This window comes from Haliaeetus albicilla, chromosome 6 (genome assembly GCF_947461875.1).
Source record: "Haliaeetus albicilla chromosome 6, bHalAlb1.1, whole genome shotgun sequence".
Taxonomy (NCBI): domain Eukaryota; kingdom Metazoa; phylum Chordata; class Aves; order Accipitriformes; family Accipitridae; genus Haliaeetus; species Haliaeetus albicilla.
Window position 1 is genome coordinate 17,541,493 of NC_091488.1, and position 14,368 is coordinate 17,555,860.

General features: G+C 36.7%; 1 protein-coding gene across 4 annotated transcripts in view; it reads left to right on the forward strand.

The window, feature by feature from the left end:
• Positions 1–14,368, forward strand: part of SCAF4 (SR-related CTD associated factor 4) — a 47,727-nt gene that overhangs the window by 24,907 nt on the left and 8,452 nt on the right. For all 4 annotated transcript variants that reach the window (XM_069785248.1, XM_069785249.1, XM_069785251.1 and 1 more), the window contains 8 exons: positions 364–554; positions 1,506–1,606; positions 2,655–2,768; positions 3,486–3,642; positions 5,145–5,299; positions 11,288–11,450; positions 11,583–11,663; positions 11,763–11,951. In XM_069785248.1, the coding sequence (XP_069641349.1) occupies positions 364–554; positions 1,506–1,606; positions 2,655–2,768; positions 3,486–3,642; positions 5,145–5,299; positions 11,288–11,450; positions 11,583–11,663; positions 11,763–11,951 (1,151 nt within the window). The remainder of the gene's footprint in view (positions 1–363; positions 555–1,505; positions 1,607–2,654; positions 2,769–3,485; positions 3,643–5,144; positions 5,300–11,287; positions 11,451–11,582; positions 11,664–11,762; positions 11,952–14,368) is intronic.

Below are 14,368 nucleotides of genomic sequence, written 5' to 3' on the forward strand. Positions count from 1 at the left end.
CTGGCAGAATTTATTTTTAATCTCTTTTTTAGCCATTCTTTTGTAAAAGCAATAAACATTTTCCTCATTTAAGCAGATGTCATTTTTTCTATGTTAACGTGGACATAGTTTTGATAGTCAACTTCAATACAAAATTAATAGAAGATAAGAAATTGAAAAATAATCAACTGTTTAGCTGGAGTGCATTAATGAGCTACTGTAATAATTTATTCTTGTTCTAAATGCATGTGAATGAGCTTGGATTTTTTTTTTTTTTTGAGTGAACTCTTGCCCGATTATTTAAATAGATATCTGAAATAGTTATCTGTCTGTCAATGTCTGGGTCAGAAAGATTGAACATAAACGGTTGTTGGATTAAACTAGGTCACCTAAAAGGAGACGTTCAAGATCTGGCTCCCGATCTCGAAGGTCACGTCATCGTCGATCTCGATCTCGGTCCAGGGATAGACGCCGACACTCTCCTAAGTCTCGGTCACAAGAAAGACGTGAACGTGAGAGGGAGAGAGAACGCAGATCAAAAGGCCTTCCTCAGATCAAGTCAGAAACTGTTAGTGGTAAGTTTATTCTTCCTCTTTATTGTTGATGTAACTCTGTACATTCTTGTAGTACCATTTTTCAGATGCTCAAAATCTTCCTTGTTCATATATGGAATTGTTTTGTCTGTGCCCAGTATTTTCTTTAATGAATATTAGAGCTCTGTGAAGTTGAAGATATTACAGTAGATACTATGCCTACATAAAATGGAATACTAAGAAGACAAACAGGTGTTTTAGAAAAACTGTAAATGTTGAAGAAATACACTTTTTGTATCTATTAGACTTTTTAAAAAAATTTAACATTGACAAGTCCACTTACCTTCAGTATATGATATCTGCTCGGAATACCCCAGAAGACAACTCTTAATCTGATGTGTGTTGTTTTTTAAATTTTTTTGTTCCTTCTTCTTGGGTTTAATGCTGTTTGTGGGTTCCAAGACTCATCCAAACAGAATAAAAGTAAACAGTACTGTGATTTATTTTCTGAACTGTTGTAAAGCTGGTAAGAATTAAATCCACCACACATCCATGTACTTCCTTTACTCATAGTAGACTATTTGGCAGTTTTGGAATATCTCTAAGTCAGAAATATTTTGGCTGTAAAATGGGGAAAGAAAAAGCTGAAACACCATGATTTTCTTTTCCTTCCTTCAGGACATATAAGGTAAAGCAGATTGAGCAACAAGAAGTTGAGCACATTATTACGATTTTTCTAGTGATTCAATGTTGTGTGTCTTTCAAACCAGGAGGGGAGCTTTGACCTGGAAAACACACAGGCTAATGTTCAGATTTCTGAAATAATCCTGACTTTGCCTGTGTTAATAGACAAAATGTAGTAGTTGTCTTCTGAATATACCTGGGGAGTGTGGAATCTTCTCTGGAGTTATCATGTAAAATGAGAACATTCTTTTTTATATACATGTATATTTCTAAGTGCTCTTACAATCTGTGTTAACTCTTTAATTGTAGTTTGTAGTACTACGCTTTGGGTAGGACAACTTGACAAAAGGACAACTCAACAGGATGTTGGAAGTCTTTTGGAGGAGTTTGGCCCAATTGAATCAATAAATGTAAGTATAAATGATGCAGTGTAAGCTACTTTGATGTGCCTTGGTTACAAAAAGTCTTTTCAGACTGTTTTAAGACAGCTTTATTTTTGATACATTGAAAAGAGTCAAGAGCTCTCATTTTCTATATGGTTGTGTTTTCTAAGGTGTGAACTTAATTCATTTGGCTGCTGTGTAGAAAACCAAGAAGGCAGTAGCTTTAGTTTCTTGAAATTTAAAAATGTGCTTGGGGTAGTACAGAAGATTATCCCATTTTCATAAAAAACATGCTTTCTCTGGAGAGAATTGAATGAGAAAGGGCTATTGAGGAGATGGATACAGAATTACATACTGTGCTACTAATTCCTTGACTGCTCCATTTTGTTTGATTATAGAAATGTGGACTCTCAGCTGGTGTTCTTGTGTCTTTTGCTTGTTTCTTTTCTGTCATTTTAGTCATAATCATGGAGAACTATTGTTAGGCTTTGCTGTATTTAAGGATATTTTTATATATAAATGGTAGCTGTTCCTGTAGCTATAAAATTTCACTTAAACAAAAAAGAAGTGACTGTAATTTTCTTCCTATTCCCAAATATTGTAAAACAAGACAGAAGTTTTTTCTCAAATGCATTACAAATAATAAAAATTATTACAAAACTGCAGATAAAACTGAATGTGGAGGTGCAGCTGGCAGCTTGTGGTATATGGAATGAAGTGGGGTATTAGTGCCTTGTTTCCTCCAACAAAGTAACTAATTGTCAGACCACAGCATTTACATAAATACTACTGTTTAAGAATTTAAAGGATTAAATATACAACAGTCATCCATATTCTCACATGGAATAGAGCTTAAAACTTTCCACATAAGAAGTTGCTTTTAATTTACTAGAAATGTGTACCAGAAGATGCTGGCTATCTAAGCCTCGTAAAATAACAGTCTCTTTCGTACTTCCATAGTCCTTTTTGAAACACCTGCTGATGTTCCAGCTTACTGTAATTGAACACTTGTATGTTGTTCATTACTTTGTTAATGTGCTAGCAAAACCAATTTTTTTTCTGAAAATACAAACAGATGATACCACCTAGAGGATGTGCCTATATTGTAATGGTTCACAGACAAGATGCTTACCGTGCCCTACAGAAACTGAGCCGAGGAAACTTCAAAGTCAATCAGAAATCTATAAAGGTACTTCTTGGAAAATGTCAGGCTGTTCTAAAGTTACTGTAATTACTGTAATCCTTTTTAATCTGTTCTAGACTTTTGGCTATTTTAGACTTTTGTGTATTCTGCATATGGTGTTCTGTAAATTTATGTGAATGGACCAGTTTTTTTCTTGATAAGTATTCTTCCTGTTCTGTAATGTGGCTAGTGGGACTTGTATCAGTTTCCTTGAAAGACTGCCAATAATTGTCTATTTAACCAACAAAAATGGTGTCCTTTTAGACATTACAGTGGACTGTAACTATATTTTTCTTATTGGTGGTTATTTGTCTTACAACTGAGTTTAATTATATATGATAATCCTATAAAGAGTACTAATAAGTAAGGAAGAATGCATTCATTAGTGAAATTTTTCCTTTTGTAGAACATCATATTAGAGTGTGACACTGTCCTCTGAAGGGAAATAGAATTAATTTTAGTGACTGGGGAACACTTGAAGAAACTACCTTTATACATTTTTACAAATTGAGTGCAGGAGTCAAGCCAAAAAATAAGAACTGAGGCTGCTTTAAAAAAGTCTTATTTCAGAGATTCGTAACTAACCTATTTTTCCTGCTGTTTCGATTACAGTATTCTTTTTGCTTTTTAGCCTCAAATGGTAGTGCTGTTTTGTGAGAACTAAATATTAAATCCATTAAAATGGAAGCATTTTACTGACTATGTATGTTTTCCACCCCCAAGATTGCATGGGCTTTGAATAAAGGAATAAAGCCAGATTACAAGCAGTATTGGGATGTAGAATTAGGTGTTACTTACATACCATGGGACAAAGTGAAACCTGAAGATCTTGAAAGTTTCTGCGAAGGAGGAATGTTGGACAACGAAACTCTTAGTCCAGGTAAAGTGTTGGTACATCTTTAAATGGTTTTAAAAAAATTGTCCTTTGTGCTGGTGTATTGAAGTTGGTGTGGCTGACTTTCATGATGCTGTGGTGCACATAAAATCCTTGAAATGGCTAGGTAGTGCAGCATGCATAACCTGTAAATTGGAGAGAGTTTGTAAGCAGTTAATGACAGTCCCTCATCAGGAGTTGTGCAGCTGTGTTTCAAGGGGCTGGGCTAAAAAAGCATGTGGATACCAGGTGACCTGTCAGCTGTGCTAGTATTTGCCCTTGATGGTAAGGCATGATCCAAGTGAGTTGTACTTGTTAGTCCCAGAGCCAGCTTGCCCACCGCCCTGGTTTATGAGAGGAACCCCCTAGGAAAGGAGCCTGCCTTTGGAGTACTTGTGTGGCAATTGAGCTGATGGCAACTTTATAATTTCTAAAAAACGTGCCTATGGTTTTCACGCTTGTGACATTTTCAGTTCCTTTAGCAAGTCTTGTATTTATAGGGACCTAATAGATTTCTTGTTATTTTGCATGTAAGCAGTGAAAATATCAGGCTTCTATGGTTGTATTAAGAAAATGACACCTGCTATAATCAGCAGCTTCAAATCAGTTACAGGCTTCAAACCAATATAGAGTCGCTAGTGTGTTGGCTGTTGTGATTTTAAAATTAATATTAAATGAATGCAATACTTAAAAATTGGAATTGCCTTAAGTTCTTTGGATTGCTGCTCCAGACTACTGTGTTGGTTTTAACCACTGTGTGAAGTGCTATCTAGTTATTGAAACATTATTTCAGGGTTTTGTCATTCTGTCCAATTTGCCCTAATTAGGTGGTGATTATTATGAATAGTAGCATCTCTTCATGATAAATACACAAAAATAAGTTGAGTGTGTATTTTAAATGAAAGTAACGAATTATAAACATAACCTCAATGCGTTCCAGTCTTATCAATGCTTTTCTCTTTCCCATAATGCCTCTTCACTGATCTATTTTTTTCTGCTTAGCTGTCTTTTCCCAGGAAGTTCTGACAAATAATAGGAGCCATATTTCTTCTATAAAATGAGCTTAAAGCTATTTTTGATGTTTCTCTTATTTTGCTGCGATTCTTTATTGTTGTATTCTCCTTTTCCTTGTTGAAGACTTGAAAATGTTGTTTTCTCAGAAATTACTTCTTGAATTAGTGAAAAAGGTGCTACCTTCTTGCTCGAGAGCAATGGAATGAATCTGTTGAAAGCTTGTCCCAAAACAGCCTTACTGTTTTTGTTACAGATAGTGTGTTTCAGAGTCCTGGGCATGTATAAATGCTGTCAGTGCGAAGAATTGTTAAATAACTAATGAAAAGAATAAATTTACTTGCTATGTTTCAGTGATTTGCTGTAGTGTGTTTGAAGTAATTTGGAATTTTTATTGGCAGGAAATATGTTTAAATGCTTCTTAGCTCTGTTCTTCGGCTACTTGCCCACTTCTACTGAGCTGATACATGTATGTTTGGGGTTTTTTTTTTGTATAGAGTGGAAGGGGATTCCCAAGAAGTCTGAAAATGAAGTGGCTCAAAATGGAGGCGCAGAAGCTACACATAATGAACCAGTGTCACCTATTCCTAAAGCTTTACCTGTTCCAATTCCTGTTCCTATGCCTGCACCAATAACAGTACCTCCTCCACAGGTAAGAGTTGCCTTCTCATTTGCTCCGGATGTCTAAACAAAGACTTACTTTAAATAACAATTCAGTACGGCAATGCATAAGTTAAGGAGAGGGAGGAAGTACTATGAATGATAACTAGTTGATTTTGTGTGTGTCATGTTGTTGTCCCTGGTTAAAAATGCTCTTGTTAGCAGACTTGCTATGCTGTCAGTTTATGAAGATAACTCTCCTGTGCCATAAATCGAGTATGCACCTGAAGTCCATCATTTGAGCTTCTTCATGTAAAAAAGCAATACAGTCTCGTAGAAGAATGTTCCTTTTCTGCTAAGCCACAGTGGCAATGGAGGACTTGGAAAAAACCAAACCCATTAGGGTTTGAAGCATGTTTTGTGCCCAGCAGGAGCAGAGCATCTGGTTTGATTTCCCTGAAAAGGGATGTAGTTTGCATGTACCAGAACAGCCCTGGAAACTGAGTCAGCATGTGGTTAGTGGAAATGATAGAGGATTTGCTCCAAAACCTTGTTGCTGCTTTAATGCTAATGTAGACAGAGTGTATGTGTGTCTGCCAGATTTTTATTTGATGTATTGTAGGACTGTACTTTAATATCTCTTCTCTCAGTTCCGAATAAATTATTGCAGTAGATTCTTCTTATTAATGGGCTGAATTGCATCCTCTCAGTTTTATGATTGCATTTTTTGTTTGTTTTCCTAATTAATTTTCCTCACTGTTGGCTTAAATAAGCTATAGACCTTTTAAAATATGCACATTGCTTTTATGTTTGTTCATACTGTGTATACTCTCTTTCAAAAGCCTTTGGGAATTTAATATAAAAATTTTCATACTCTTTCTCTTCAGTCAAAGCTGATGTTGTAAGTTCATTCGCTAAAAGAACACTCTGAAATTTTACTGTTAGTTTAAGTAGCGTGTAATAATAATTACTCCCTCCAGGGTTTTGTAATCTGTATTTCTTTTAGCTTTACTTACTGACAGACATGTTACTACTTTTATAGTAATAATTTCTTTCTTGTCACTGTTAAAATAGTAGTATACCTCCTCCCAAATGGGAGGAAGTCTAAATTAAACTATTTTACGTCTTGAGAAAATGTGTTTATGAACTACAATATGGCAGACACTCAGAAAAGATCAAGAACTCAAATTATTTGAAGACATATATAATTTAGCCAATTATGTGATTTGAGAACATATGTTGAATTTTGTGTTGTTTTGACACAGAATTCCTGAAATGCTGTAAGGTATTATTAGTGAATGAACACCTAAGTCAAATTTCTAATTTCAGAGGTTTTTAATAGCCATTAACTGTAATAAATAGTAGTGATTTTGTTTATTTTGCAAATCCATTCTGAAAAAGAAAATGTAAAGAAAAAAGCCAACTAGTTTGAGAATATATTGAGTGTGCTGATTGCTTGTCTCAGCCTCATCAGCTTCAGTTTTTTACTATGGCAAAGAAGCTTGTGTCTTCACAAATTCAGACCAGGATCAGAGAACTGTATTTAGTCTTCGTGTTTGGTTTCGCTATGACCTTTTTTTATGCTGTTTAATACTGACCAATTCAGTTTTCTTCTCTGGCCATAAAATTACAATAGTTCAATAATTTGTAAATAGTTCTTAAAACTTACAAATTAAGTTCAGCTGTGATGATGTTAGTAGTCTTACTAAAAGTAACATGTTTTGTAATATGCAAATGTGACCTAATACCTAAAAGGAAAAAGCTCATTATATTCCACTTCTTTTGTTTAAATAACTTTGTAGAGTACCATAGCATTTTAATTAACTGAGGTATTTTTGTCCTCTGATACAAATGAAAGAAGTTCTGCTTGTATTTGGCTTCAGTGTTCGGAACCGTAAGAGGTGGGGAGGTAGTTATGAGTGCTGGGTAGCTGCTCATGCTGCCCAGCCTGGAATGGGCATCAGTACACTGGTACCAGGTTGCTCGATCCGTCTGTCCAGCTGCTCCTCTGTTAGCCATGGAACGCACCCCGCCCACCCTGGTCCCTCTGACTGGAGAAGCAGGTTTGATGCGTGTGATATGTCAGAACAGGCTTTATGCATTGTCCTGATTCAGGCTGCAGTGATCAGGCATAGGGCTGCCTGGCAGATAACCCCAAACAGCTTTGACTACATGATTCCCATAACTTACTCCCTTTTTTTTCACTTCCTAACCTTCCTTTTTGTTGTGCTTTTGCTTCCCTTTCTCTACTCCAGTCTCCTCCCAAGTAAACAACTCTCCCATAATTATTTTTTTCCACGGTGGTCCCAGTTTTGCTGCATCTCTACCCAGATTTGCTATTTATGATACAATTACCTAAGTAATATTGTCATAGTATGTATTCCTGGATATGATTACTTATGCACTGTTGGCCTCACAAGGAAGGTCCTTTTTCCTGTAAGATCCCCAGTGCTCCTTTCTGGTTATCTGTGAAGTTTGGCTATTGTTCACAAAGCACCTTGTTAACCAGCTGCAAAATCCAGCTATCCTTTATGCTGCTGTCTGTAACTTGTCAGCTTCTCACATTGTTATCTGTCATGTCTGGCAGTTTCTTGTATTGTGTCCAGTAGCTTCTCATGCCCGTAATGCCCTCCATGCCCTTTCTCATGAAGCTTGACTTCAGGCCAGGGCCTAGTCAGCAGCTTTGTGGTCTGCCCACAGCGCTGACAATCCCACACTTAAAGGCAGGACGGGAAGGAGCTGCATTACTCCTTTCTCTAGTAGAGCCTGAATGGGCCTTCTGTGCTAGCCCCCTGCATGGGCTGCACACATAGGGATGGAGCCCTGGTCCACTGGACGTTACCTGTGACCAGTGTAACTCACTGCAGACTGACCTTCTGTTACTGCCAATATCACCTTGACCCATGAATGCAATCTCTATGTAGTAAGGCACTTAAAATCGGTAATGTCCTTTTAAGAGTGATAGCATGCATAGGTAAGTCTGATTCTTTGGCCTCAATAGCACACCCAGCCTTTTCTCAGCCACAGGGTCCTGGGTTGTTGACAAGATAGGTGAAATACTTCTGTTGTGTTGTGCTGCTGGAGTGAGCCCTTTTCTTGCCTATAGATTCAGGTGTCTGAGCTGTTGCTGAATCTGGTCCCACTCCTGCAGGTCTGAGTAATCCACCTCAGTGGTCCGCTCTGAGGGTAGGTCTGTGTTTATTTTTAAGTCATATTGCAGTGTCCAAGATCAACTTAAGTCTGTTTCTTGGTTACTGAGAGTCAGTTTCAGTTAATAGCACTTGTGATATCACTTGCTTTGCACATTCATTGATGAGGTTTTGGGCAATTGGTATTCCATTCTCCTGGCAAAGCTTGGTATTACCCTACCCAAACTGTCAGGCTTTGCCAGGGTTATACATTGCAGTCCAGGGGGATTGCTGTGGCCACCCTTTCCATAAATTTCCCAATCCAACCCAAAGTCCCTTTTCTTCATTTAATGCCTTTTCAGCCAGAAACTGGAGTCCAAGTTGAGTGTGTACCTCCCAAATTTCCTGATGTATTCATCAATCCCACATGCTCCTTCTCCCTCTAACTAGATGTGGGAGTTGTGCATTGGTCCAATATCCATCCCGTACCCCTTGTACTGAAACTGGCAGACTCCTCCTTTGCTGTCTTCCTGCTGGAGACTCCAGGTGTGCTTAAATGTATATTTAATTGTTTTGGAGCACTGTAGGTAGACTGTGCTCCTTTAGTTCACAGGGCCAATGATTCTCCTTCAAGTCTAAATCTGAGAGGTGTGCAGTAAGAAATAGTTGTACTTGAACACAAGCTAAACCCCAAGACATGTTTATTGAGATGCACCTGGCAGTCTGCATTACAGTTATTGAGAGGTTAGTTATTCCAGTTTCCAATGTTGCTAGTAAAATACCAGGTTTTCCCAATATTTGTCTCCCTAGTAGCATTTTTGTTGCTTTGTTTTATCCAATTCATTAGCTATTATTCTGAAACTATTCACCAGTCCTCTGTGTTTGTTATCTGTCAATGTTTATTAGCCATTGGTTCCATCTCTTTAATGAACAGAAACTTTATACTTCAAACTGTATTTTAAATGAGATGTTGTGACATTTACGCACAGATTTTTACCGCCTTCCTTTTTTCTTTCTGCTTAAAGGAAAGGTTTTAATATGTTACTTACAATTATGTATTAGAGGGTTAACTTAGGAAAAAAATTAAGTACAGCAGTTAAGCTTGGATAATTAGGTATGAATATCCTCTAATACATATCTAAATCATCTTCCTTTGATGTTACTTTTATTCTGGTTCCATCATAATATTTTACTATTCACTGTACCATCTCAAGCCATTGCGTATACATGCTTCATGCACAGTTTTCTCAGCTTTTAACTACTTAAGGACTGACAGCACTTAGCAAGTTTCCCCTCTTTTTTAAACCTTTTTGCCTTCTTGATACCCCTCCTCAATTCCTTCTGCTATGTACACACTCTGTATGTGAATGCTTGTTTCATAGAACATTACTGCAATCAACAGATCTGTCGCTATGTCTAGCTAATTTTGTAAGTTGTTCTTTGAAGGAGTGCCCTGTAAAACAAACAGAAAGACCTACTGAGACTATTAGGTTACTGTGGTTTTGGAGCACTTTTTCTAAAGCTTTAATTAATGGACAGCTTCATTAATGTGATTAATGGACACACCTCTAGGGTTACTTAGTGTTCATCTAGGTAGTTTTGGCCTCATATGGTACTCCTAGGTGTGCTTACCTGTGTGTGCGCTGTTGGCCTTGCAAGGTCCTAGTCCCCAGAAGGTCCTCATTGCTCCTTTCAACTTCTCTCTGAAGTTTGGCTGTTATTCACATAACACCCCCTAACCACCTGCAGGATCCAGCCATCCCTCATGGTGCCATGTGTAACTTTTGTCAGCTTCTCACATAGTTATCTGTCATGTCTGGCAATTTCTCCTGCCCTATCCAATAGTTTCTCACATCCTGCTCAGTTAGCTTAACTTCAGGTATGGCCTAATCAGCAGGTTATTATAAACCAGTAAATAACCAATTTAAAACTAAAAATAAAAAGTGGCGGTCTACACTAAAGCCTAATGAATTAAAGCCTATTGTAATTAATTGATTTTAAAATTCTAATAGCACAAGTTTTAACGTGCCTCAGCTCACTAACCTACGCATTGGTAAAGATCTTGCAACAGAAGTTTGAAGTGGCTAAAGCTGCCAAGCAGCTGATACATCTCCTCCAGTTTTAAGAATATTTTGCTTACTTTGGTTTAATGCCACTTCTTTCAGTTCTGAGAATAAAACAGTAAAGGCTTTTCCTTCTTTACTCTAGAAATAAAAAATGAGTTATGAAGGGTCTTGGTGTAGTAGTTCTGAAATTTTGATGGTTGTGGAGGTGAGTCAGTTATGATCACTTGAGTACACACCTCTCCTTTGCTTTAGTAAATCAATTTTAAATGCAGAGCATATTTTGATTAAATTTTTTTCTTTTGATTCCCACGCATTTAATATAGTTTTTATAGTAAGCTCATATTTATAAATGAGTCTATGGATCAACTTAGTTTAAACCAGTTTTCATTCAGAGCTTGATATAAATCAGAATTTAAAAAAATAAAAGTAAGGAAACAATAGTCACTCTTAATATATACAAACTCAGGTAGCGAAAAAGTTTTTAATTGCTCCAAAGTTGTGTGCATTATAGTGTATCATGTTGGATGGTAAAATTAATTCCAGCTACTGTGTAAAGGGTATATTTAGATGAGTTACCAGCATGCATGAATATCAATTTACCACAGAGAATAATTTTTTCTTTAAGAACAAAGGCAAACAAGATCAATGTTGATATGTTAAGTTGTAGGAATTCTTTGACTGCTAATTAGATCAGTTACATGAGTCACTTTGTTGTAGAGTAACTTAAGGTAGCTTAATTTTTCTTGTTTTGATGGACAAAGCACAGAAGACAGCAGTCCACAGCTGAGCAACAAATAATCCCTTTCAGTCTTGAGGTAAATATTTTTCCCATTCTTTTTTTCTTAGGTTCCACCACATCCATCAGGTCCTCCTGTGGTTGGTGCACTCCAACCACCTGCTTTCACAGCACCTTTAGGAATCCCACCTCCTGGATTTGCTCCTGGAGTGCCACCACCACCACCGCCTCCATTTTTACGACCTGGTTTCAACCCAATGCATTTACCCCCAGGTATATTTATATATTCTTAGGAATAGCAAGTCCTTTTTTTAATCATATAGCAAATAAAAGCATCTGCCATATAAACTGCACAAGTACGTTTTGGTAAAGTGATACACAGTGGTAATACATACTTTTTTATAGGCTTTCTTCCTCCTGGACCACCACCACCTATAACTCCTCCGGTATCTGTTCCTCACACTCCGGCAGTAAACATCCCAAATTGTAAGTGTTTAAATCTTGGGCAAGTGGCAGTAGGAGGAAGGTATCATGCAAGCAGAAAAGCTGACTTTTTTTTTAATATGTCAATGCATTGTTTCTTAGCTACAGCAACTGGTGTGAATGAAGACACTACAAAAGATTCATCTGTAGGAAATCCCATCCCAACAGTGGTTTCTGGATCCAGAGGGAATGCCGAAACTACTGATAGTTCCAAAATATATGGGACTGTTCCACCTCCTGTAGCACCTACTAATGTACCTGCTCCTGTGACCCAAGCTATTCCACTTCTTGGTAAGTTCATTTTTTGTATATGTTCTTCAGTTTATTGTTCCCTGAATTTAAAATATGATTTTGATTTTGCTAGTGACGTACAGTTCATGGGAAAGTAAAGCAGATTTTCCTAAACTTATTGAAATTTGTGCCCTTCTGTTGGCTTTTAAATCATTTTTAGAGGCTTGATTTTGCACAGAAGGAGCAGTAATTTTTTTATTATTGAAGATCTGTTTTCTGAAGAAATAAAAAAGCTGTAACATTTAAGTTAGAAATTCAGAACAGAATGAAATGCTGTCCACTTTTAACAAACTGAGGCTTATACCATATAGAAAATTCACTTGCAACAAAACATCTTTATGACATATGAACAATGTTTCAACTCAACTATTGCATGTATAAAATTAGCTTACAGAGAAGCAGTATTTTTTATAGTGTATTTCTTAAATCTGAAAATATGGTATACTTTTTATGTATGGAATAAATTATTTTAATAAAATGATAAAACAAAAGCTTTTATTTAGCCCTGCAGTATTACAGGTTTTGAAACCTTTTTAACAATATGTTGCCTTATTTCAATGTTACAAAATGGTATTTTGACTAGCAAAACCAAGCTAACTTTGGATATCTTACATAAATTACTTTTCACGATACGATACAAACTTGGTCAAACTTTTACAGAGTGTATACTGTTTAATGTTGCAGAGGTTCTGCTAAATATTTATTTTAGGATGGCCTTTTATGGGTCAGTGTCAAGAATATACTCGGGAGACTTATTTCCTACAAATTTTAATAAGATTTTTACATTTATGGGATTTCAGACCTCTAAATGAGAGCCTAACAAGTGAATGAAAAAGATAATTTTGTTTTAGTGTGTTTCTGCCCAGAACCTTACAGTTTATGCTGAAAAAATCCAAAGATTTGTGTCCCTGAGAGCTTACTGCTCTTATTGGATTTGATGGCTAAATTTTCCAGCCGTGACTAGTGATTTTTGGATCCTCATGTTGGAAACCCGAAATGAGACCCTTTTAAAAGGCATTTTTCAAAAAGTGAAGAGCTGTTTCTCTCTGAAAATCAGTCTGCTGATAAAAAGTATCAAAGCAGATATGCAAAACCAGAAGCTAATTGTTTTAGAGTATCTTGGACACTTGGCAAACAGAGAAAAGCTTAAAAAAAATTCTGCAGTGACACCATGGATTGAGAGAAGTCTGTAGTGATACAGATTATTGGACTATACATTTAAGACATTCACATCTTAATGATGAAGTTACGCTTTTTGTAATTGTAAAACAGTATTACCAGGTTTTTTGAAGTTTCATGGTGCTATGTCTTGTATGGCATAACTTGAACTTTTTATTCCAAGCCTTTAGAATGTATTAAGTTACAAGAAAAAGGTTTTAGAAAATTAAGATTGAAGTGAAGTAAATTACATACCCACATTAGTTACTTGGACAGTAGCTTTTTTTAATTCTTACAAATTCAAGGAAGCTGAATTTGAGAAATCGGAAGATGAAGAACTTGCCTTTGTTTTTACTAACTTATTTACTGAATAGTTGAGGCAGATAAAATTGTCCATGTGGTCAGAATGACTTCTGTCAACATTCAGTCTCATCAACAAGGGGATAGGAGAGTTTCTTTTTATAAGAGTGCATGTGTGAGCTTACAGAGTAGTCCTGAAGAAACAGCTTAGAGATCTGTGTATTTACTTAAGTAATAGCATTTTATGTTGATAAGTGTCTTATTTCAAGAAGTTATTTATAATCAAGGAGTAATGTAAAATCATTCCATCCTGACATTTTGGAGTTAAGGGGGACTGTCCACAGTCTGATATAAGATACAAGAAAACTAGAAGAAAAAGATTATAATATTTTACATGATTAAAGATAAAAAATTAGTATCAGTTGTCTTTGCTTTTAAAACTTTTCAGTAGATTTACACAAATGAAACTATCTTCTTAAATCCACTTTGATTCACTTATCAATTGAGCTTAGCTCTGCATGTGAGAGTCTAGATCTGGTCTTCCCTTAGGCTGGAAGAAAAACATGAAAGAGGTCCTGTTTTCTGCCACTCATGCTGATCTAGATAGCAAAGAAGTGTCCCTTGAAGTCTTGCCCTCCCCATCCTGTGAGTTCAAGAGCTGGCCAGGCTGCATCGTCATTCCTTCCTTTTCATTCTGTGTGTCAGGTTTCACTCCTAGGGAAATCAAAGCATGGGAAATGGAGTGTGCCAGGGTTTCACCATGTGTGCGAACATGAGATGCAATCTACATATGCATCCTGGTCCCGGAGCCCAGAAGTACTTGCAGGCTTGACAGTTTAAATGTAGCCTTAGTGTCTGACCTACAGTCTTACACAGGTCAGTGGCAAATGAACTGGACAAAATAAATGAGTAGGTACAGCATCACCCTTGGTTAGCCATGGGAAAGTGCAGGCAAGGGA